This window comes from Anneissia japonica, unplaced genomic scaffold (genome assembly GCF_011630105.1).
Source record: "Anneissia japonica isolate Jap-2015-1 unplaced genomic scaffold, ASM1163010v1 scaffold2756_len2360902_cov194, whole genome shotgun sequence".
NCBI classification, from domain to species: Eukaryota; Metazoa; Echinodermata; class Crinoidea; order Comatulida; family Comatulidae; genus Anneissia; species Anneissia japonica.
The window spans coordinates 591,904-616,722 of record NW_022719050.1 but is presented as its reverse complement, the minus strand read 5'-3'; the positions used below and the strand labels follow the sequence as shown (position 1 = coordinate 616,722).

The window sequence follows — 24,819 nt, the reverse complement described above, 5'->3', positions numbered from 1 at the left end:
TAAGAGACAGGAATCACATAGAAATTATTAAACATACTGTTTGTAATAAAAGCTGAGTGGTTGGATGAAATGTTCCTGCATCTTGCACTGACGACCCTGGCTCACACTTGGTTAGTGTAGGTTTGTGATTAGAGTCTGATCTCTCGGCTCCTAGAATAACTGACACTCGGAGTGGAGTTGAATAGCTTGGTGTTTAAGATGCTTGCCTTCTAATCCCATGGTCCTGGGTTTAATTCTTGTCAGTGTTGCAGGATATTTCTCACCACCAAAAAATTTCCACTCCCTAAACCTCATACTAAGATTTAGTTTGTGTAAAGCATCGTGTGTGTATGTTTGTATTGTGTAAGGGATTGTCACTTACAAGTAGGACAGTGATATATTCACTATTGACAATCTTTTGTGTATGTGTTTTTTGTGCCAAAAAAAAATTAATAAATAAATAAATCATATGAAAGTTAGGCTGGATCAAGGCATCTGTTACATTTTTGAAATGGTGCTGCACAGTTGGTGTAACATTTCATAATTGTTATATTTTGAAATAACTGATAATGTTATGTTCTTTATTTTTTCAGTTTTGCATCTGTTGCAGAGATTGCTAGCCTTCAGCCCTTATAGCAGATTCTCTGCCAAAGAAGCATTAGCACATCCCTACTTAAAAGTGTTCTCAGACCCTCAAGATGAAAAGTTATCAGAAAAACTATTTAGAATTGAAGACGAAGTGATAAGTCTCTCACCAATGACTTTGAGAAAAGTGATCCTGACAGAAAATATAAGTAAGAATAGCAAGGAGTTGACAAGCGACGAACATGATGTTGATAGTGCATTTCAATTGAAACTGCAGAAGTCAAGTAATGCTAGGCTGTTGAAGTCTGAGGTTGACATGCAGGAAAGGTTCAGCGATTTTGAAAAAGATATTGATGAGTTATGCCGGGATGAATTTGAAGAAGATGAGGATGTCATGAGTGAGAAGGAGGACTTGTCGGAGAAGAGTGAATCTAGTAATAAGGAATGTGATGAACTTGCAAAAACCGATGATGAAATGGAATGGAGTAATGACCAGGAGATAGAAACCAAAATTGAAAATGGTGATAATCTAGCCGAGCCTATGAAGATTCAGTGTGAGGTACAAAAACATGATGATGAAAAAGGAGATATTGAAATCAACACGGAGGTCAGAGTCCCAGAAGAAATAATAGAGAAGAATTATCAAACAGATGAAGAAAGAAAAGCTGCTCGACTTAAATTGTTTGAAAACAGAAGAATGGAAAAACCTGAGACTGGTTTACAGAGTCAGACACACATAATATACAATAACAATTCCGATTCTGACAGTGACAGGAGCAATAACGAGGAAGGTAAATACAGTAAAAACGAATGTTTGTATGTAAAAGAAAAAAGTAATAAAGAGAAAGAAGAAAATAATCAGCTAATCGAAAAACATATACAAGAAGTCAGGTCAGGACAAATAGTTGATATGACTGGTACATATCATACAGAATTACTAACAGAAAACAAACGAGAGGTTAGTCTGGAAGGTAACAGAGTGGAGAATAGGTCTAGAAAGTGGGTTCTAGAAAATTCTATGAAAAATAAGGGCAATGAACAGATAGTTGGCGAGCAAACCGAAAAGGCATTTGTTGTAGATTTAAAAAATAATAAACAAAGGACAGGAGAAGAAAGTGTGCGGCAGAAACACAAAAGCAACTGGAGTAATACCAATGGCGGTAGCGTAGTCAATCGCGAAAAAACACTTGATGCTTGTCTTTCACCGAGAATTGAGCAGATTCGCATTCAGAATGCACCCCCAAGATCATCTGACAACTGTTGTTTATCAGGATCTGGTGCTGATATTCATCCCAAAGATTGCAACTGTACCGCATTATCTAAAGTGAACAGGAAACTAAATGAACGTTTAAAGCAGAAGTATGCTACACGTCACACAACACTGTTCGACTCCACCTGTTATCGATCTGACGTGTCTCAACCCCTCCATATAGAAATACCCATGCAGCCATTTCTATGCACCAGCCCTTCTAGAATATCAAAGAATACGTCTCCAAAAGATAGAAGTGTTCGTCCTAAAAGGAAACGGTCCTCTCCAAACCATAGAAGCAAGAATCATTGATCAACAGTTAATTACAAGTGCATTTATTGTGTGTACAGTATGCATTCTACACTAGATAGCTAAACAAATAATTAAGGGGTGGCTCACAGAAGCTGATGTTATACTCTTTTCACATAGTATCTGAATTGCCCATATATGGCATTACGATGTCATCACATCCATATACTGTATGTGCAAATCACAAAATTTATAGTGTGGACAGAGTGCATACTCAATGTGTACTTTTCTTCAGTGAGAATGTATAGAGTACCACAGTCGTGTCGTCACAACACCAGGTTGCGCCCTCTGTTGCCAACCAAACATTGGTTACCGTTCATTACACCTGAACGACTTCATAGGCTTCCTGGAATAGAAAGAATGATACCCTATGCAGTGTTATGATTTTAGAATAAAAACTTGTGAAATTAATCTGTGCTGTAAAAACAACTTTTCCTGAATTTGTAATACTGTTTTTTTCTGGAAATGTAACTGTAGAAAGGCATACGTCATCTGCCCATGCGTAAACTTTGTATCACATGGTATTTCTCAGTTGTGTTTTGTTTATAAAATGTGGTACATGATGCTGCATGCTTCGCACAGTTTGTTGTTAGTAGTAATTACCAATATCTTTAGCTCAATAGGGTACCACATTTGTGTCGTCACAACGCCAGGTGGCTCTCTCTGCTGTCAACAGACGTTGGTTACCGTTCGTTACGCCTGAATGACTTCATAGGCTTTCTGGAATAGGCATTTTGAAATCTAATATTTTACCATCAAAATGTACTAAAAACACAAAAGCTCGCATTATATTAGTTATCGAACACACATTTAATCATCAATTAAAATTTACAAAGAAAAACTAAGATACAACATTAATAATTATGTTAGAAATTGGGATCAATTGTTTTTCAGTGGAGAAAATGGCATCCGGTGTAATGTATTTTGCAACGATAGGAACGGAGTAGTATCACATGGTATTTTGACATAACACTGTAGTACTCTATTACTGTATGCTCTGTACCAATTCAGCAAATTAATAGATGGATTCTGTTGCTCAATTGATGGTTGGTCCATGTGACCATTACACTGGTCCATGTGACCATTACACTGCTTAAGCAGTATAAACATCCAATTGTTATTATCTAATGAAGTCACTGAAGTTTTTTAGTGTCCAGCGACAGGGGCGTATCCTAATATTAATGCGGTTTGGGTGCTGGCTTGGCTTGGAAATTTAATCTTTCATATTTCCAAACGTCTCTACACTTGTTTTTACAGTGCATGGAGACTTTTTGTATTGTGCGCTTTATAAATTCAAAACCATTTAACTACTGTATTATATCTTTACTTATTATTTTTATATTATTTTGTGTCAAATTATGTATTTTTGTGTGAAGTTTAATAACTGATTGTAGCTTAGAAATCTAATACAGTATGTTAGCCAAGGCCCTACTTAGAGTGTACCCAAACCATTGGAAGAAAATAAAAATTCAGCACAATGCAATTATGGAATCTATTGTATCGAGCTCAGGGTTATTACAATTCAGGTTTCATATGAATTGTGTCATATATTATCATTGCCATTTCACAAATTTGTATGCTAACTTATTGTTTCCAAGTACAATTAACTTTAGTTCCAAAAGGAATTAAATTTATTTTTCTGTTTTCTGCTAACATTTATTCAGATGTATATTAGTATAGCAAGTATATTAAAAGGCCAACTCTAGCGTATCTGCCAGTAGGGTCATTCAGCTCAGTTGTTAGAGCAAAAAAATAAAGTAAGAGTATCTTTTGAACTGGCACAATATATTTTCCTCAAAAGTTCATCTTTTTATAGAGTATCACTGTTTCTCCGTACCATGTTTAAAACCATGTGTATATATTTATATCTAATAGAATTTATCTTATAATAATAAGACCCTACAGTAATTAATTGTGAGACAATAAGGTAGATAGGTTTTATCTAAATTGTGGTGATTTATATAAGCAGCATTTTATGCGAGTCTCATCAAGGCTATTAATGAGAACATTGTTGAAGGAATATTTATGTGTATTATCATAGGGTGATGCAATGGGAAAGAGAGGGGCACTACATGATCAAGAATCAGATAATGTGTAGGTACTAGTGTTATTAATTGATAATGGGGAACTCTCCTTTGCATGTCACTGAGCATAGTAATGGTGGTATATGATGGCCTAGCTGGATCAGGTAAATAATAATAGCTATTATTAACAAATAAGCATCAGTTATATAAAGCATTTCATTCCAATTATAATATGCAGGTAAACAGCAGCATTCATGTCGATTAACTATATATTTATGTTAATGCTATATTTGTTGTTTAAAATATTGGATATAGTATTAGAATAGAAAGAATACATTTCATTTTATTCAGGAATTAAAATCACTAAACTTTCTTAAATACAAAGCAAAAACAAGGAACAGATATATAATGAAGAACAATTCTTTTTTTTTTTAAATTAAAATTTGTTGTTTTACATGTCTTGATAGATTGAGGTGACAGTGATATATTGATAGACCTACTCATATAGTATATTTTTCTATAACTTTGCTATATACAGAGTTATTGATCTATTTATGGAAAAAGGACGTTTACCTACAAGGAGTATCTAAATCTAACATGGCTTTATTATTTGAATTGAATATGAAATAAAATTTGAATACGCTGTATTAAAAAACAAATATATTGTTCCAAACGTAGCACATACCATTCTAATGTATTGTAAATAAATCAATATATACGTGTGTATCTTGTTTATGAGTGGACGTTCTTGTAAAGTCTCTTAAACTTGTTTATATCAATAGAAGTCTGGTGGCACCAGTATTTGCCTGAAGGAGCAGTATTCAGGAGCAAAAATAAAGATGTGCTTATCCAAATTAATTTTCATCAAGGACCAAACAAGCAAGTGTAACTTAATAATCACACATATTAGCTAATAGAGAACCAATGGGAGATTCAGGAGGGGGCAGCCGTCTTGGGTCTGCGGGCTCCATAAATATTTCAAAATTATCACAAAAAAAAACAAAAAAAACCAACGGAGTCAAAAGAAAATTACAGTATATTCATTTCAGAGGTGCCATAACCAATGTCCACAATAGATTGGGCCGAGTTGGTCTAGAGTAGACCATCCATCCGTAAAACTCCCTGGGGCCCCTCTATTTAAAAATTCCTGTATCCGCCATTGAGAACGATATTCTAATGGAGTAAATGCCAAAGGTCCTAAGTTGTAAAAAAACTACTTAAGCTTAATATATATCTTGTAGTCTTTTTAACTGACATTCAACTTAATGCTCTGCAGCACAGAAACAAGGCCGGATGTGAAAGCAGCTGTGAATTTCTACTTTGTAACACTTGTCATGTATCCTGAAATAGTGTATGTTTTTTGGTATAACATTAAGGTGATAACACCAACCTAAAACCGGATTGTAAAAAGTGGCGGATCCAGGAACTCACCACAGCCCCACCATGGTTGGGGCTGAGGTAAGAAAATTTACTATTATGTCACTCTAGAATGCCGGAAATGGCACTCTCAGACTTAATAATTTGAATGTAATTTTCTTTTCGACATCTTGCAAAGGGTGGTAATAGTAATTGTGGGTATTTTACGTCGTACTACGATATCGGCCGAATTACTTAACTGCGCGCGCAGACGTACCAATGTCATTTTTTTTAAGTCCTCCCTCTCTTGGAACACGTAGGGCCTGTTCATTTATCTGTTTTAATGTTTTCGGGATTCACTTTATTATACAATCAACAAATCCCTTCTTTAATTAACACGTATTCATCATAACATCTTTGTTTTTTTAATGAATCCATCAATCAATTTGACAAGTCGATGATAACCTCTTATGAACCAATACACTGAAATAGCGTTCGTAGCGTATGGAATACATGGCGTGCATGTGGTCGCTCACATGGTTACGTATGATTGATATTATATGATACCATGGGGTTGTGGAATTTGTGTCCTGTGCCCTTTACAAGCCACCCTACATTTGATTGGTAAATAATGTTCCTATTTAAGTACGGACTTGCCTTTACGTCGATCTTTTAATTTAACATCGCCCAACTGAACACTGTGCCGAGTCAGGACATCTAATAAAACATGACAGTCGCTCTGAGAATAATCAGTTTTGTACTTAATTGCATTATTCTTTGCCAGTGTTCAAATGGTTTGCACTATTCAAGCTTTTATGCAGCTCATGTTGTCGGTAGCTCCGTGGAAGCAGCTGAATTGGCAACCAAGTATGGGTACACTTACCATGGACAGGTAAGTCTACCTTATAATTATTGATAGTAATGATGATGATGATGATGATAAAGATAAGGATAAGAATAATTATGTATAATTATGGTGATCTTCAATAAGTATAATGATGAATGCTAATGATTAGTTAATTAATTGTTTAAAATATATTTTGATAAACCGGTCACGTGCGACTATACTCAACAGGTGTTCTGCACATTAAATAAAGGAAGATGTTTATGATGATAAATGTTTATGATGAAGTACCGGTAGTTTATAATGATAGCTGTGTAGGTCATCATTTGTAGGGCCTATTGACTGATAACAATGTTCAAATTATTTTTGTTTGGTGCAGAAGCTTCATCTATTTACAATAAACTTTTGTAATAAACGTAATGAGGGCACAGAAATATTTTACCATCAACATCGCTTATTCGTATGTAAGAAAACTGTTTACGATAAGTTCCTGAATTGTTATACCGTCAATTTAGTATGATTATGTAATCGTCCTGAAACAAGATGCTGAACAACAATGACTATCAGCCACCATAGTCATATCTTAGTAATATCTGTATTATTTAATGACGATAAAGATAAGGATAAGAATAATTATGTATATGGTGATCTTCAATAAGTATAATGATGAATGCTAATGATTAGTTAATTAATCGGTCTAAATATCACATCATTTTGATAAACCGGTCACGTGCGACTATACTCAACAGGTGTTCTGCACATTAAATAAAGGAAGATGTTTATGATGATAAATGTTTATGATGAAGTAGTTTGTAACAAGGAGGTTATATTTAACCTCCTTGTTTATAATGATAGCTATGTAGGTCATCATATGTATGGCCAAGGGTTTGTTTTTAACCTCCTTGGTAGGGCCTATTGACTGATAACAATGTTCAAATTATTTTTGTTTGGTGCAGAAGCTTCATCCATTTACAATAAACTTCTGTAATAAACGTAATGAGGGCACAGAAATATTTTACCATCAACATCGCTTATGTAGGCCTAGTATTTGCGTATGTAAGAAAACTGTTTACGATAAGTTCCTGAATTGTTATACCGTCAGTTTAGTATGATTATGTAATCGTCCTGAAACAAGATGCTGAACAACAATGACTATCAGACACCATAGTCATATCTTAGTAATATCTGTATTATTTAACTTTTTAATTAATCATGATTTGATTTTGGAGCCTTGTTTATTTGCGCTATCTAGAACTAGCCCCAAACGGTTTAATCCTCCAATTCGAGACCTGAAAATGTAAAGTGGCCTTCAATTACAAGGTTAATTCTTGTGTAAAGATGGGAAACTGTTAGTTGGTAATAACTTCTAACAACATTTACAATTTGTTTTGTTTTTTAACCTATTTAATTTTAGCGCGTACAGTGGTTATCACTCGATCACTACAAATGGAAACATTTTGACCGTACCACTTAACTTAGAGGTGAATGAAAGACAGTGCATAATAGTCCTAATCAGAAATAAATTAAATAATTATTCTTATACAAATTACATTTTTCTTTAAAATGTATTATACATTGCAAACTCATGTCAAGGTGAATTTAAAACAAACTTGATGCAATCAGATTTAACCACGAAGTTAGGAAGCCTAGCACATAGGCCTACCAAAAAATATAATGGTCGAGGCCATCCAGTCTAATATTTCGAAACATATTATATTAGTCGTAATAAAAAAAAACCTTTAATCTTAAATATATTTAAACATTACAATGCAGAATTAAATGTTCTTACTTTCCATGGAAAAAAAACTCGGTGTTTTCTAAGCAATTGACTGAGAAAATGCATTTTTTTCTGTCACATTACCCTAGCTCGAGTTACCGGGAATCTCGAACTGATTCTTTATCATAGTCAATGTGTGTCAAATTATGGAGGTATACTATATGTTTGTACCTCCATGGTCAGAAAAAGTCAGTGTCTCTAAACCCGTCTCTAAATTAATGGGCGCTCTGACGAGACCTCTTATCCGATCAAATTGATTTTTAGGCTTAACAGACTGTTTGAATATTTTATTTTTACGTAAAGAAATAACCGTTATAATCGGCCCCGTGTTCAGAAATGAGTTATTTTTGTAAAAATGATCGCGAAATTTTGTAAACAGATAGGGTTAATAACATGACATTATAGCTGAATAAATAAGGAATACGTTGCAAAAACAGCGAGAAAAATCTTTCCAATATTAACGAAATAGGTTAAAAAAATTCATAAGGGCTGATCATGATTTTCAGCGATTTCGCACCGTTTTGCGAATTCGGGCCTGATGTAACAAAAAACAAGTGGTCTCGAAAGGGGTCTCGAAATTGGAAGGTGAACTGTATTATTATGTCACATTGTGTTTGATTCTCATTCTTCATATTCGTGCGAACTTCCGTTTTGTTACAATAATTATTATTACTACATAGGTCTGAAGTATGTTTGTGTATATCGCAAATTGTTCGTTTAGTTAATAATTCCCAGTGTAGTTCATGTTTAAACACTTATTTTTTTATGGAAGCTTATGTAAACATGATGGCAAAATTTTGTAAAAAGATAGGGGTTAATAACGTGACATTATAGCTATAGACGGATTCAAGGAGGCCCAGCCGGCCCGGGCCCCCCCTAAATTTTTCAAAATTTAAAAAAAATTCAGAAAAAAAGAAAATTATATCCAAATTTAAGTCTAAGAATGCCATTTCCGGCCAACTAGAGGTGCCATAATCAAAATTTTCTTAACTCAACCCCAACAACCCACCATCTGTGAAAGTCCCTATCTGTTCCCACTCTATTTCAAATTCCTGGATCCGCCACTGATAGCTGAATAAATAAGGAAGACGTTGCAAAAACAGGCAGAAAAATCGGAATTTATAAGATTGTTGATTGGCAAGGATTTTTTTTTCTTATTTTAAATTGAAATCTAATAAATTACGTATGGGCTATAGGCCGAAGTATAAAAAGTATGCCATTTAAAAATTGTCAGTTTATAGCTCAATTACTATTTTGTCGCAGTATGTTAATGCGCTGGCAGGCATTCTGTTCATAAATGAAGATATTAATTGATGTTATTATATTGTGCATTTTAAACACTAGATTGGGTCTTTGACAGACTACTACCTGTTCTCCCATGGCGACATCAAAAGACGATCTATTCTGCCAAGTAGCGGGGAGCACATCAACATCAAAAGCGAACCGATGGTAAGTGTGTGAATTTGAAAATCGTGTGCCAGTTTTATTGTTTTAATAATTCTTTGTAATTTTCACTCCAGCTTCGTGGAGAAACAAATGGGCACGTGCAAATAGACTCTAATTTATTTAACTAGAGGGTGCGCTCGCCGTTCGGTCGCTTACCCTCTAATACCCCAGTATTCAACCCCCAGCCAACTCCAGCCCGCCAAAAATGTTGATCCAGCCCGTGCAACATTACTAAAAATCAATTTTCCGGCCGCTTTTTAGAAAAAGTTTTTTGTTAATAGTAACACCATCTCGACCTAGCATTGTTTTTTCTGACTGTACCGTATCTAGTGGCGTAGAGTATTGACATAGGGAGGGGAACGGATGGGGATAATGGATTAAGTAGGGGAGGGGCTCTGATATGATGCGATGTCTAACCATTTGCCAATCATGGGGCTGAGGTAAATGCGGGCCCTTTTTGGGGGTATCACACTACTCGTCGGGAATTCGTAGCGCTGGCATTTTTTTAAAACTTTTTTGTACATGACTTGTTTGTGCTAGGGGTAGGGGTAGGAGAACCTGGAGTGCAAGCTTTTTTTCAAAATGAAATAAAATGGAGAGGAATAGAAAATTATATTCAAATTTAAGTCTGAGGATGCAATTTCCGACAATCGGGAGGTGCCATAATCAAACTTTCTTACCTTAGCCCCAACCATGTTGGGGCTGAGGTGGTATTTTCCCCATAGGGCCTATATGTGAAACTCCGGCCCTTCTATTTCAAATCCACTGTTACAAAAAAAAATAGTTGGGGCTGACATTGAAAAACGTGTAAGGTACACAATATATGTCGGCCCGCCGCTGGTCTCAAAAAATTGGAACTGACCACCAGCTTAAAAAGGTCGAACACCGAGGCTCTAGTATATTAAACATCGCGATTAGTTTTTATAAAATACCGTAATGATCGAATATATGAAGTTTGTACATGCATTAGCAGACGCTTTATGTTAATATGCTGCAATTTGTATATATTTATATCCTCCAGGGCTCTAGAGGTCATAAGGTTCTGAGCCTCGCTGTCACAAAGTAAAGAATTAGGATAGGGACAGCTAACCACATTGAAATTAGTTCAAAGTTGTTGAAACTGTTGATTCAATTAGGCCATGTAAAAAAAAGTTGATAATTTAAACTTGAAGGATCTTCCAGTGTAGTGTTTGATAAGGTGGAATGTATACTCTCCAACAACTCCCTGTACGAACAAACACATGAAAGATAATAATTACACAAAAAGACATAGGCCTAGTCGAAGTTGAATTATGAGCGGAAAGACGATATATTCGTGAGTTTTAGTAAAAATAGAGGGAGGGGATGATCTACAACTTATTTTTTACATAGCCTTCTAGTGATTCAACCTCAGGAATCTAAATGTGTGACAGCGTAAACAATGCAATGTGCTAATTAAAAGCTAAAGATCCAGTAAATAAGGACAGTTGAAGACATTGTTTTTCCCTCAATTAAGCTGAAATATGGAATTTTATTCACTTCGTTAGGTGGAGACTTTGATGACCTATGTTGTTACAGTTTTCCAGACCGGTAGGTTTCGTATCCTAGACGTTATCTGACGACTGGGTTATACTACTGTGATTGTAGGCTTTGAAATAAGCATAATTATATATAGATTCAGTCCTATAATATTTGTTTATGCCTATGATTGTTTTGTGGTATCAAGGTGGTGTCTTAGCTGACGCAAGAAAATAAAAATAATAACTTGCAAGGTGTCCAAGATGTCAAGGTACCGAGGGAAGCTCGCAACCTCATTGGTTAATTTGTTCCAGGGTACAGTATTGTTTATAGAGGTAACATATTTTCATCGCCACAATAAATGTATATAGGCCTATTATGCTTCTAGGTTATATGTACTTTGACGTAGAAATAAATCTCTGACTTGTGTTATTATTTGAGTAGTTTATTTTGTTAAACACCTGAAATAATAGATTAAACACCCACAGTCATTATACCTGCAAAGCAAGAGAGTGTTTCTATCTCCTGGGATGGCATCGTCTGGAATTTTAGCCGTGAGCGGATATAGTCGTCGAAAACACCGTGATTCTCACACGATTTTCTTGTCAACATGTCTTATAATGTCTAGCTGTGCATACTTTTATGTGAGACCGATGTGTAGGCCTACACTATTACAAAGTATGGATTTATGGGGCCGGGGGGTTATCTAATAAGCCGTAGTTGAATCCTGATAGAGGATGGAAGTGGCTTCATCTGCGTTATTGTTAAATGCTTTCTGGATCTTTTTAAAATGAAGTGATAATTAGTAAAATGAACAGCTCTTGGGGTTTTCGTTGACGTTTCATTTTGCTAAAGTAAAAAATAAATTGCCTGAAATAACCTTTAAGATACAAGAACACTATATCTACAATTTGATTGATAGGAAAACTGCTACAATATTAACAAACACATGTAAGAAACGTCAAAACATTTACACTCGTTATGTAATAAACTGCATATTATAACATTCGTATTTTGAATGATTCATGACTATCATAAAAACGTCTTCATATGGAGTGACTGATGACATAAAATGTATCCACGTACAAGGTATCAACCTTTGATCAGAAGCCATAATTAAAACGTCACACACCAAGACTCGAGTAAGTTACATGTAACACTGCGATGACTGTCATTGTATAATGCTATTACATTTATTATATAGATAGAAATAGAAATATACAATTTAGTACTCTAAAGAAATATCAAATACGAAAGTTCTATAAATTTAGCAGCCAATGTTGGAAACCCGTAGACCTATTCTAGGAGAAAAGCCATTTTCTCGTTTAAATTTTTTAATGAAAACGTAGGATTGAAGCGGTTGGCGCATCAGTTGTGGCTTGGACTCCCAACCTTAAGGTTCTGGTTCTCCTGGGGGTGGGGGCTCGAAACGAAAGTCTCGCTGTGCAAGTCGCTTGTGTCCTTAGTCAAGTTTTCCCAGGAGCAGGCATATAAATGGTTTTGTGGCATTGACGGTAGGGCCTACTAGCGTGCGCCGCGGCCTACTCCTCAGAGACAAGAGAAAGTTGCACTTTGTGCTGGTTTGCCGTTACTATTATTGTTATTATTATTATTATTATTATTATTATTATTATTATTATTATTATTATTATTATTATTAGTATTATTATTATTATTATCATTATTATTCTTATTATTATTCTTATTATTGTTATTGTTATTGTTGTTGTTGTTGTTGTTGTTATTATTATTATTATTATTAATAATAATTGTTATAAAACCAATAATTTAAGTAAGAAATATAAATTAGATTTTCATTTTTCCGTTTTAGTCTCTAGGCCTGCTAGAATGTATTAACCTCTGTACGACATATTATAACGACATCAATTCATGCCTTTGTCACCGTAAACACAGCATTACATTGCGTGTACGCGGTAGTGGTGGTGTCGCCGTCTCAACAACAGGAGTGCGCTTTTTCGTGCTGCAGCTTGGTTTTTTTCCTTCCCTGGTCTGCCTGTTTTTGAAGACTTCTTTTTTTTACTTATTTTTATTTATTTATATATTTATTTTTTATGTAATTTTATATTTGTTTACTTATTAATTAATTAATTTATTGTTATTTATTTAACTTATAACAAATATAAAAGAAAAATATTCTGATTACTATAGGCTAATTAATTTAAGATATAATATAACTCTATTTTTTATACTTTATGGTCCTACCTTCGGCGCCTTGAGACGATTTTATTGTGGAAGGCGCACTACAAATATCCCACCATATATCCATATCCAATAACGGTTAATTGTGATCATTTTTTTTTTCTTAATTCTAAGGTGAAATGGTTCGAACAGCAAATTCATATGTCCGTTTCTGTCTCTTATACACATCTAGATGTGTATAAGAGACAGACATTGCTGCGTTCCAACAGAGAAGCGCAACTAATCGGTGATCCCGATTACGATACTTTGTAAGAATTACCGTACCGGTACGACTTTGGCTATGTTCAGACTCTAGTTATGCTAGCATTACGTTAACGCCTAGTCTGGACATCTAGCCATTTAAGCCGCGGGCACTCACTGCGACCCGACGTTCGTCGGCCGACTCGATTCTATGGAGAACACAACGCCACAACGCGCGTGCAGCGGATCAGTTTTCATGACGATCAGCTCAGACTGCCACCGACAATCAACAGACGACGTCGTACCGTCTAGCGCTCACAGAGTGGAGTTTAATTCGTCGTACGTGAGTGCCCGGCTTTACACATTGGATTAACGTACGCTCGATGGTATACGCCTGGCGTAGGCCTATATCTCAGATCTGAATGTATAGTCTTAAATTTTAACACTTTTCGCTACGCGTAAATCGCGATCGCATTGATCACGGGTATGCTGGCATTTGGTTCAGTATATTACCTCATGCCTATAATGATTTGTTCATTAATTAAATTGCTTGTTTCCACACTGGTTTCATTCACTCAATGAATGTTTGATAAACAATGTTAAGATTAAGAAACCACTTCAGAGTTCAAGTACACCTAACGGATAACCAGATAAAATGTTTACATTAAAATGTTCAGTAACACAGATTGTGTAGGCTAACCCATTGGACTTGTGTTTTTTTAATTTGGTGTCTTTTTCGAATTGTTTATTTAAACTTTATACATACAAATCCGAGAGTGATTTTGGCAGTATGTACCTAAATCAAATGCAGATGCATGTTTCACTGTATATTGTTAGGTGTCGAAAACTAGGGATTTTATCATTGGAGGGATGTAAAGGTCGTGTCTAATACGTGCTTTCTTAAATTTGTGTACTTATTTTGTAACACCTCACGCAAATTTTCGAGTTCATGTCAAAGAGGATATTGATATGATAAAATGAATTCTTACTGCATTTTAATAGGCACATCCTTCTGCGTAAAGTCTACGTGTACCCACATAGGTATATAAAACATTGTGGACTTTGTATAAGTCTAGTAGGCCTATAAATAACAATTTTATAATTGTATAGCGACCAACAATAATATGGTCGAAGCACTTTCATATACAGCCTAATCTTCATAAAATCTAATATTATTCTAAACGGTACGATAGCCTATATTCTATAGACTGAATTGGTCGATTTATGAATGAATTCGTTGATTGAATTGATTGATTCGTTGATTGATTCGTTATTTGTGAATCGATTAATATGATTAATTGATTAATCGGTTGGTTGATTGATCGATTAGTTTGTTGATTGGTATTTGTTTGGTTTATTCATTTAATGATCAATTGATTAATTCATTGATAATTATTAATTAATTAATTTATTGTTTGATTGATTATATGGCATTACTTTCATAAAGAACAGCAGCAGTGGATCTGATCACCGCGTAGTCGAAGCTTGGCAACAAGGCTACACGGGCAAAGGAATTGTGGTTACAGTCATCGATGACGGTATTGAACGGAACCACCCTGATTTGATCGCAAACTTTGTAAGTTGTTCGTCTATTTATTTAGTAATTCTTATGGTACCCGTTCACGACAGGAGAACGTAATCTACCTCATAACTGTGGTTTTCCTGCTATAATAAGGGGATTCTTAATTGGCTGCATTTTTTTTGTGAAATAGACAGGCCTAATACCAATTTTTTTCTGGAAAAGTTCTTAAAACATTTAGCGATTTCTGTCTGTAGGTCTACACTGTATAGCATTGAAGTATGACGTTAAGTAATTCAGTAATCACTCGGTTTCTCCGTATTTTTGCACCCTTTTGTATTTGTTTTATTTGGTATTTGTAATCAATTTTAATTTCTAATCGTTTGTAGGAACCATTGGCAAGCTATGATTTTATTGATTGGGATAATGATCCACTTCCAAAATACACAACTAGGAACTCCAACAAGTAAGTTTACAAAACTGAATTTTACTCGTCGATCATTTCATACATCATTCAAAACATAAAAAATACAACTTCCCTGATATAAACATTACATCATTATCATCATCATAATCATTATCATCATTATTATTATCGTTATTATCACCATAATCATAATAATAAATAGTACGGTACAGTATAATAGTATTAAATCAATTGGATGCGATAGCAAGTTAGTATAAGCATCCTGTTTGATGATTCAAATGCCAAGTAAACGTAAGAATGGTGTTAACTTATGGATGTCAATTCCGTAACTATTCTTCCGTTTAATAAAATGAGATATTTCCACAAAATAGAAAATCTTATTTACAAAAGAAAACAAAATTTATCAAAATTTAAGGAGAGATGGGATTGTATAAATCATGTGTTGTAATATCTCCGGATTAGTGTTTCCGGTTTAAAATGCTACGATTTGCAAATTTGTTGATAAAATTGAAAGTCTGTTTAAAAAATCATATTACTGCCAAAAAACCAAACAAAAATAAGTTACAGGGAAAAGGGTTATATCTGTTTTCCTGTTAATACGTGTTTACTTTTAGATTACTCCTGAAAATAAATTGGCTTCAAATTTATATGGCTACACCCCCCACCCCCCAAAATGGCCCTGTATTGTTAGTCAAAAGAAAGCTTTTCTGAATTCTTTCAGAATAATAATTTAATTCCATATACTGTACTCCTTCCCATTTACGGTTTGTCTGGTTTTTTGCATATGCTTCATAGCTCATCTGAGGATACTTTTTGCGGGAGCAACACTGAAAATATTTTGTATCTTTTGTGGATTGTGTGTTTAGATTCTAACTTGCTATAAATTAAACATTTTTATGGGCTTGAATTTTAACTGAAAGTGTGCAAATAATCGGACGTACCTCTACCTTGTATACTCATTTCTAATGTTTTTCTGTTTAAGGTAAATGAGGTTATACCTACTACTATTGTGTTTAACGTTAAATTAAAATAAGGTACTTCCACAGATTTAGAATGGTATTTACAAGAGAAAAAATGATTTTTAATAATGAAATGATAATGTTATAAATAAGGAATGACTAATGTTTTACTGTTCTTTTCTTTTTGCCTTGAATGTCTTTGTCATGTTTTTTGAAGATGAATAAAAAAAAAATTCTTCCGTTTACTTATTATTGGGTCATCGAAAAAGAACCTTACACTAAATACAGTACACTAGGTCTATATGTCACAATCAGCTTTCTTATCTGCATCACCATTATTATCATTATCACACCACCATCGTCGATCATCATCATCATTATTACTATTGCTTTTATTATTCATTCTATATATATATTGCAGCCACGGAACCAGGTGCGCCGGAGAGGTGGCGATGCAAGCAAATAATAGCATATGTGGTGTTGGCATTGCTTTCAACTCGAAAATTGGAGGTGAATAATTTTCAACTGCGTATAGGCCACTGTACAGAATAATTTTAGAATGTTTATTTGCTCTTTGTACATTACAACTCGGTACCGATTGATAATATTAAACCTCAGTTTCTGTTATATTTTTTAATAGAAAAGAACTTAATGTGAAGGATGAACAGTGCTCATAACTTGATTTATACCCGATATCTTCGACTGCGGTCTACGGTGATAGGTGCTGAAACAGTACTTTAGGATCGTTCATATCTTTCAGTAGTTAAGTTCTGCTGTAGCAATTGCTGGGCCATGTTGGTTAGGCTGTACATCCAGTTAAAGGAGCGATTTTCCTTAATTAGTCACGAAGATTTCATTTTATTTGAATTTATTTTCTTTGTGTTTTCTAACGCAAGGTATCCGGATGCTTGGCGATTCAGCCTCGGACATGATGGAGGCAGCTTCTTTGAGTTACAACAGAAATTTTATCAGTATATACAGCATCAGCTGGGGGCCGGATGATGACGGAATTACTGTTGACGGACCAGGAATATTAGCGAAAAAGGCTCTCGAAGATGGCGCAAAGTTGGTATGTGCCGTAATTATCAAGCATGAAGTACTGTAAAAACAAATGTATTATTATTATTATTATTATTATTATTATTATTATTATTATTATTATTATTATTGTTAATTATTATTATTATTATTATTATTATTATTATTATTATTATTTATTATTATTTATTATTATTATGATGATTATTATTATTATTATTATTAGCAGCAGCATCAGCAGCAGTTAAGTAGTAGTAGTAGTAGCAAATTCTGTTGAAGAAAACATTACACATAATATTTTCAGTCACGAAAAATAAGGTTTATATTGTTCAAGAGTAACACAGAATGGGTATCGAGAGTGGTCAAGTATATGTACATTAAATAGACACGTAGATAATTGTTTTTCTTTTCAATGTTCTACAATGTTATAATCTTCATAGGGAAGGGACGGTCTAGGATCTATTTTTGTGTGGGCGTCAGGAAATGGTGGCCAAGTGACAGATCATTGTAGCTGCGACGGATACGTGACGAGCATTTACACATTGGCCGTAACTAGTGCGAGCATGACAGGATACTTGCCCGCATATGCAGAATCGTGTCCATCAGTAATGGCCACAACTTACAGTGCCGCCACCAACGGCAAAGCAGTGGTAAAACTTTTTATTTGTTTCTCAACTTTTCGGAACAATGATGAGTGGTAATCGATACACTGTCCCTCGCATCAACAGCACCAAGTAGGAAACTCGCCATAAACTATAGTGAAAAATCAGGCAACAGTTAGTTAATATAAGAACAATAAATTAAATCAGATTAGAACACACATGAAAAAAATTGCAAGTACATAAAATACGTGCCTATTCTATTGCACAGAGCATCATCATCATCATGCATCATCATCATCACCATCATTATTACCATCACCATCATCATCATATGGTCACTCATAATCATAACCATTGTCGTTTTCTACCACTACATCCATCATCATAACTACAAAAGTATAATTAGCGTCCACTCGGGTTGTTTTTTGGGGGGTTTTTTTTGTTCATTACATTTTTATTCTCCTCCTTTCATGTTTTACATTTTCCATTTTTTATTTATCATCGCAATTACTCGTTTCTGATACTTACGGTAGTTAACTTTATCATTGCCTTAGATTACAACGGATTTGAATGAAGGATGCAGCAGCATACATACAGGAACATCAGCATCTGCACCAATGGCTGCAGGAATATGTGCCCTCGCTCTCGAAGCAAAGTGAGACCTCAGTTTTGATCAAATTGATAAACACAGATAATGAGGTTATTTTGATAGGACAATGAACAATAATTTTAAATCATCAAAGTATAGTAACTTTTTATCCCTACTCTTTTCGTGCTTTAACTGAACAGTTAAAATTATAGAATATCTGAATTAACAATCATAGTGTATTTTTTGTATTTAATTTCTCTAATGATTTTTGAAAATTTCATTTTACCTTTAGTCCTTCGTTGTCTTGGAGAGATATGCAATACATAATTGTGAAAACGTCGAGGCGAGCAAATCTCCACGATGTGTGGCATAAAAATGGAGCTGGTTATTACGGTAACTAAATTTTAACCTAGAGGTTGGTTATTCCAAATTCAGTATGGATTCAGTTGGGCTTCTCCGTGCGTCACCTTTAAAACCGAAGCGTTTGCTTCTACTGTCCATTTATATAACTTTATGATTAAAGTACCAGTTTGTGCAATAATCTATATTACATTTTAATAAAGACCTATCTTTATCCGTTTATTTGTTTATGCATTTTTTCTTTTTTTTTTTTTATCAGACGTTTTTTTTTTATCAGACGTTTTGACTGGATTCTTTCGTATCTGATATTTCGATTCTAAATAACCCTGATTTTTTTCGTCAGTGTCGCACAAATTTGGATTTGGTTTAATGGATGCTAATGCGATAGTGAGTTTAGCCGAGGAATGGCAACCATTACCCGAGCAACATGTCTGTGTTATTAGTGCATCTGGTATGCCGCAGTAAGTGTGATTTCTTGTAATCAGTACTTAACTGGGAGATTTCTACAAACATACAGGAACATCAGCATCTGCACCAATGGCTGCAGGAATATGTGCCCTCGCTCTCGAAGCAAAGTGAGACCTCAGTTTTGATCAAATTGATAAACACAGATAATGAGGTTATTTTGATAGGACAATGAACAATAATTTTAAATCATCAAAGTATAGTAACTTTTTATCCCTACTCTTTTCGTGCTTTAACTGAACAGTTAAAATTATAGAATATCTGAATTAACAATCATAGTGTATTTTTTGTATTTAATTTCTCTAATGATTTTTGAAAATTTCATTTTACCTTTAGTCCTTCGTTGTCTTGGAGAGATATGCAATACATAATTGTGAAAACGTCGAGGCGAGCAAATCTCCACGATGTGTGGCATAAAAATGGAGCTGGTTATTACGGTAACTAAATTTTAACCTAGAGGTTGGTTAATCCAAATTCAGTATGGATTCAGTTGCGCTTCTCCGTGCGTCACCTTTAAAACCGAAGCGTCTGCTTCTACTGTCCATTTATATAATTTTATGATTAAAGTACCAGTTTGTGCAATAATCTATATTACATTTTAATAAAGACCTATCGTTATCCGTTTACTTGTTTATGCATTTTTTTAAATTTTTTTTTTTATCAGACTTTTTTTTTTATCAGACGTTACTGCTGGATTCTTTTCGTATCTGATATTTCGATTCTAAATAACCCTGATATTTTTTCGTCAGTGTCGCACAAATTTGGATTTGGTTTAATGGATGCTAATGCGATAGTGAGTTTAGCCGAGGAATGGCAACCATTGCCCGAGCAACATGTCTGTGTTATTAGTGCATCTGGTATGCCGCAGTAAGTGTGATTTCTTGTAATCAGTACTTAACTGGGAGATTTCTACAAATATAGAAAATAGCTTTTTAAAAACGTTGAAAAGTGCATCATAAAAAGAGGAGTGCTAATTCTCAATAATGCGATGAGCTTGCGTGGGAAAATGTATTTGATTATTGCTGAACAATATTCAACTCCAAAGCGTGGGCGCACAATTCAATGCACAATAGGCCTAATTACACCAGGCCTCCACCATTGTATATTTGTCTTTAGTTTCTGTAAAATAGACCCAATCAGCCTGTCCTAATATTTTGTTTTCCCCGCTTTTAAATCTTCAAATTTTGATGTATTTTTTTTTTTTTGTCTCTTTTGATATTTCTGTTTATTAGAAACATCACTAGTGGAGATAGTCTGTATCTACAGATACGCTCTAATGGATGTATTGGGACGAAGAACGCCGTCCGCTATTTAGAACATGTTCAAGTGAAGATAAATCTCTATCATAGGCGGCGTGGACAATTGACCATCACACTAACCTCTCCCTCTGGTACACGGTCCAACCTTCTGTCACGAAGGCCAAGAGATTTTGGCAAGTCGTTCCAGGACTGGCCATTCATGACTACACATAGCTGGGGAGAAAGTGCATTTGGAACGTGGAGATTAAAAATTGAGGACCAGCATAGATATTTCTTTTCTTCATCTATTTCAGGTAAAGAGTCAGTGGCGGCGCCCTCAGTGTACCAGGTCACGAGGTTAATTACCACCCCTCCCCCCGCCCGCCCCCGGTCACGCAGGGACCCTCGTCGTCAACGCCACAACGAGGTCGACGGACTAAATATATTAATTTGCCAATCCCAAACGAAGTTGTTGTGATTGCCGATCCTAAATATTGTGGTCTAAAAACACAATTTAAGGCCATCCGAAACAATATAATCGTATATCAATGCAAATAACGATAATGAATGTAGAGGTTGTTGATGACAACTTAATTGTTATCATAATTCACTTTTACTATTTCTCAGGCCATCTGCATAGTTGGAGTATAATTTTGTATGGTACGATTACATTACCGAATACAGCAAGAACAGGCACTGGAAATACTATTTATAGACGATGGAGATGAATGTCTCAAAGTACGTATGTGCAATATACATTGGCTTACTGTCTTTTTTCTAAGTAATTAATTATTATGATTGTTAATGTGGTAAAATCTGTAAATTAATTATTTTTATTTCTTTTTTTGTATGGTTTTATTTTTGTAACCTTTAGGTTATTGTTTTGATCTGCCTTTTTATTCATAGTCTTTTTAATTTTGTACAATTCTACTACTGTTGCAATATAAGGATTGATTGATTGTCGGCAATTAGGCCTATCTATCTTACAAAATTAATTTGTGCCGTCAATAAAGTAAATTGGTATTGGACATTTTGTTCAGCTGTCGTTACCGAAAGCCAGCTCATTTTTGATGCAATACATACCTGTACAACAACAGTAGAGGAGTAAAATTACTATCTGCATAATACTCCATGTAATACAATTTGTAAACAGTAACATTTGATGATTGAACTATTTTCTATCTAACCTCTAACAATAATCAATTTTTTTTTTCCAGATTTAAAGCACTATTGTATGTTGTGACAACGCATCATGATTTGTATATGAAAATGGAAATCATAGATGTAGCAATCTGGACCTATCTCGCTCTATTTCTTTTCTGTACTAAACTTTTCCAATATCTTATTGTTTTTTTTTTTATTTAGTCAAATTATTGCAGCCACAATCTTAACAACAATTTCCTCATATATCGGTAACGTAAACGTTGTCATATATAACATTATATTTCGGTTAAGGTAAGGGTGATTATTCAATATGAATATTTAGTTAATATTGGAGGTGATAGGCCTACTTCTTCACTTTTTATAAGAAGTCACTTTTTTACATATTTTTATAAGAAGTCTATAACGCCAAATAGTGGCGTTATAGACTTCTATAGACTTATAAATAGACTTCTATAGATTAATAAATCTATAGATCTATTAAGTGTACTATTTGAAAAACAGATTTTTAATTATGTCTACTATAGGCTCAATATTCAATCAATTCTAAATAAAAAGGTATTATCTGTAGAGTTTCTGTAGATTTTTTGAATAGAATTACTAAGGACTACGCTCACATCGTCGGTCGAAACATTTCTCACGACTGAAGAACAAGCAACTGAGCTCCACAAACCGATAATAAAGGACTCCCTTATTATAAAAACATTATGTGTTTAAAATTGTCGGTTCTGCTTGACGGATGGTCTATGAATCGTTGTTTAAATACAGGTATTGTGTGTAGGTCTATTAATGTCTTATTGTCCTCACATGTGCTACTAGTTTTGAATACCAGAGAGGAGTACAATCCATTACATTGTTGTCTAACAATACTTTAATTAAGCTTAGCTCAATGTGCATGTTACTGTATCAGATGAGGCATGTCCACACCAGTAAGTCAAGAAGATAAAGTAGGCCTAGAAGATCCAAGGAAGTGCACCTCCTTAGAAAAGCTGACCTTGAGTTTAAGATGTTTGTTTTGATTCAGATCATGCAAATTACATGAGTAGGCCTAGAATCAAATTTGTTTTCACTTTGAAGGGCAATACCTACTCATTTTAGGCCTATGATACTGAAACATAAGTAGTGAGCATATTATATTCACTAACCCGACGCAAGCCTTATTGGCTGCAGATGCAACTTTAACGATCGTAATGCAGTAGCGCATGCTATTATTAACGTAAACACTAACAGTATATACTGTAGGTGGTCTATATGGTTACACCTTATATAATATCCACTCTACTACTTTGAATGATGTAATACTGGTGTCCTAAGGAAAGAATGGTCTTCATAATAAGTTGAAATCAAAATGTCAATAAATGACTATTCGTATGGTAACTGTGGTTCTGTCTCTATATAATTTATTTATAATGCAATATCTTAATAAAAGAGCTACTTTATATATGCAGCAAAACTTCTAATAAAAACCCATTATTCTATTGGTGGTGGCTCCGCCTAATAGTACCCCACCCTAGAAATTAATCTATAGAAATAACTAACTATAATAATAACCAATGCGATACTCTTAAGAGTTACCGACAGTGGCGTCTACCGCAGGTTCAGGCTGTTAGGCGAACCTGGACCCCCGATGTTTAAGGGTCCCCGAGGTCAGGGGACCCGCCCCTATAACAAAAAAATACAATAAATAAAACAATGCATATGACTAGAAATTATTTTAAAAAGATAATATCATGGTTTGCAATTTTTATAATACTGTAAGACTATAGTATGATTTAAAATGGTATACACATTAATTAACAGTTAAACATATTCCTATGCCTAGTTGTGAAAGTTCGTCAAACGGATATCATCATGTTGGACAAAAATCACCAGACAGCGAGAATAGTGATCTTAGTTCCACAAACTAAATGGAAGTGCCCACCCAAATCTGTATCACTCTGCTGATTAGGAAACTTACGGTTTCCCATCTTAGACCAGTCAGGTCAAGCCTGGCCAATAATTATAAGTTACAAATAAATGTTGGTAACCAAAATTGTCCTTTCTAATCTCTAATGTAACGAATATATTACCGCTGATTTTTTTTCCCGGTCCTTTTGTCCCCCTGACTGGGGCCCTTTGCGGGCCATTGGTTTAATCGAGCACGTCACCCGTATCTAGTGAGGCTCACGCTTTTAGACCCAATCTCAAGTTCCCTTTTGAAGTCTTATACTTTTTCCAATAATTAACTACAAAAATAGTGTGGCCTCTAAAACGACAATGATTAGTGTGTCATTTATGATTTATGAGCTCACTTGATGTCAGCATATGTTATACCCAAAATCTTCTTGTGATGGCTCAGGTTTTTTTTTTTAATTAAGACACTGTTTTCTGAGAGTGCCACTCCAGAAAAATAGATGTATTAACAATACAAATTTCGAACCTCAGCCCCAGCCATGATGGGGCCGAGTGGCAAGCCAGCAACATCTCCCAACTTCGCAGCTATAATTAGTGTCACATCTCTATCTAAACTCCTTGCCAACATCATTACAATCTTCATCATTACCATAGTTACCAACCGTCTCACATCGTGCGGGACGGTCCCGCATTTCAAAGTGATTTTGGATGAAACACGCATTTTGCAGAAACACATGCGTGATCCTAAATTTGTCACGCATTTAACACAAGTCAATGCGTAATAACGATTTATCACAAATTCAGGGTAAAATGTATTTAAAATTAGAAGAAATTGGTTGTATTAAAACTATAAAAACAGTGATGCCGTAACTTGAGTCATGAGAGAGTAGAGTATTTCCTTGAAGGCCCTAATTATTTCACTAACGGGTTACTAAAAATTGATCAGTAATGACATGTGTGTGTAGGTCTACATGCCCCCCCCCCGGTCGGGGAAGCATAGCAATAATAATAATAATAATAATAATAATAATAATAATAATAATAATAATAATAATAATAATAGTAATAATAATAATAATAATAATAATAATAATAATAATAA

General features: G+C 34.6%; 3 protein-coding genes across 4 annotated transcripts in view; all 3 read left to right on the top strand.

Moving 5' to 3' along the window:
• The window catches only part of LOC117110732 (mitogen-activated protein kinase 4-like), an 8,119-nt gene extending 3,247 nt beyond the window's left edge, over positions 1 to 4,872 (top strand). For both annotated transcript variants that reach the window (XM_033253515.1, XM_033253516.1), the window contains exon 4: positions 573 to 4,872. In XM_033253515.1, the coding sequence (XP_033109406.1) occupies positions 573 to 2,125 (1,553 nt within the window). In that variant the 3' untranslated portion in view covers positions 2,126 to 4,872. The remainder of the gene's footprint in view (positions 1 to 572) is intronic.
• A 1,282-nt stretch (positions 4,873 to 6,154) lies between these two features.
• Positions 6,155 to 16,398, top strand: LOC117110764 (furin-1-like). The gene is made up of 7 exons (XM_033253561.1): positions 6,155 to 6,394; positions 9,468 to 9,572; positions 13,401 to 13,534; positions 14,469 to 14,541; positions 14,914 to 15,042; positions 15,375 to 15,451; positions 16,395 to 16,398. The coding sequence occupies exons 1-7, from the start codon at positions 6,230 to 6,232 to the stop codon at positions 16,396 to 16,398; spliced, it is 687 nt and encodes a 228-aa protein (XP_033109452.1). The 5' UTR covers positions 6,155 to 6,229.
• LOC117110807 (furin-like protease kpc-1) lies at positions 13,928 to 23,206 on the top strand. Its single transcript, XM_033253631.1, has 12 exons — positions 13,928 to 13,950; positions 14,914 to 15,042; positions 15,375 to 15,451; positions 16,793 to 16,881; positions 17,268 to 17,440; positions 17,850 to 18,059; positions 18,566 to 18,666; positions 18,893 to 18,993; positions 19,304 to 19,421; positions 20,658 to 20,977; positions 21,291 to 21,401; positions 21,881 to 23,206. Exons 4-11 carry the CDS (start codon positions 16,824 to 16,826, stop codon positions 21,389 to 21,391), a joined length of 1,182 nt encoding a protein of 393 aa, XP_033109522.1. The 5' UTR covers positions 13,928 to 13,950; positions 14,914 to 15,042; positions 15,375 to 15,451; positions 16,793 to 16,823; the 3' UTR covers positions 21,392 to 21,401; positions 21,881 to 23,206.
• The last annotated feature ends 1,613 nt before the right edge of the window (positions 23,207 to 24,819 follow it).

Excerpts from the sequence above, each read along its gene's own strand:
- LOC117110807 (XM_033253631.1), top strand. The coding sequence starts at position 16,824 with ATGCAAGCAAATAATAGCATATGTGGTGTTGGCATTGCTTTCAACTCG. Across the intron at positions 18,994-19,303 it reads AAATGGAGCTGGTTATTACG|TGTCGCACAAATTTGGATTT; the intron begins GTAACTAAATTT and ends TTTTTTCGTCAG. Across the intron at positions 19,422-20,657 it reads AGTGCATCTGGTATGCCGCA|AAACATCACTAGTGGAGATA; the intron begins GTAAGTGTGATT and ends TCTGTTTATTAG.
- LOC117110764 (XM_033253561.1), top strand. The coding sequence starts at position 6,230 with ATGACAGTCGCTCTGAGAATAATCAGTTTTGTACTTAATTGCATTATT. Across the intron at positions 9,573-13,400 it reads ACATCAAAAGCGAACCGATG|GTGAAATGGTTCGAACAGCA; the intron begins GTAAGTGTGTGA and ends CTTAATTCTAAG. Across the intron at positions 13,535-14,468 it reads GATCCCGATTACGATACTTT|GCACATCCTTCTGCGTAAAG; the intron begins GTAAGAATTACC and ends GCATTTTAATAG.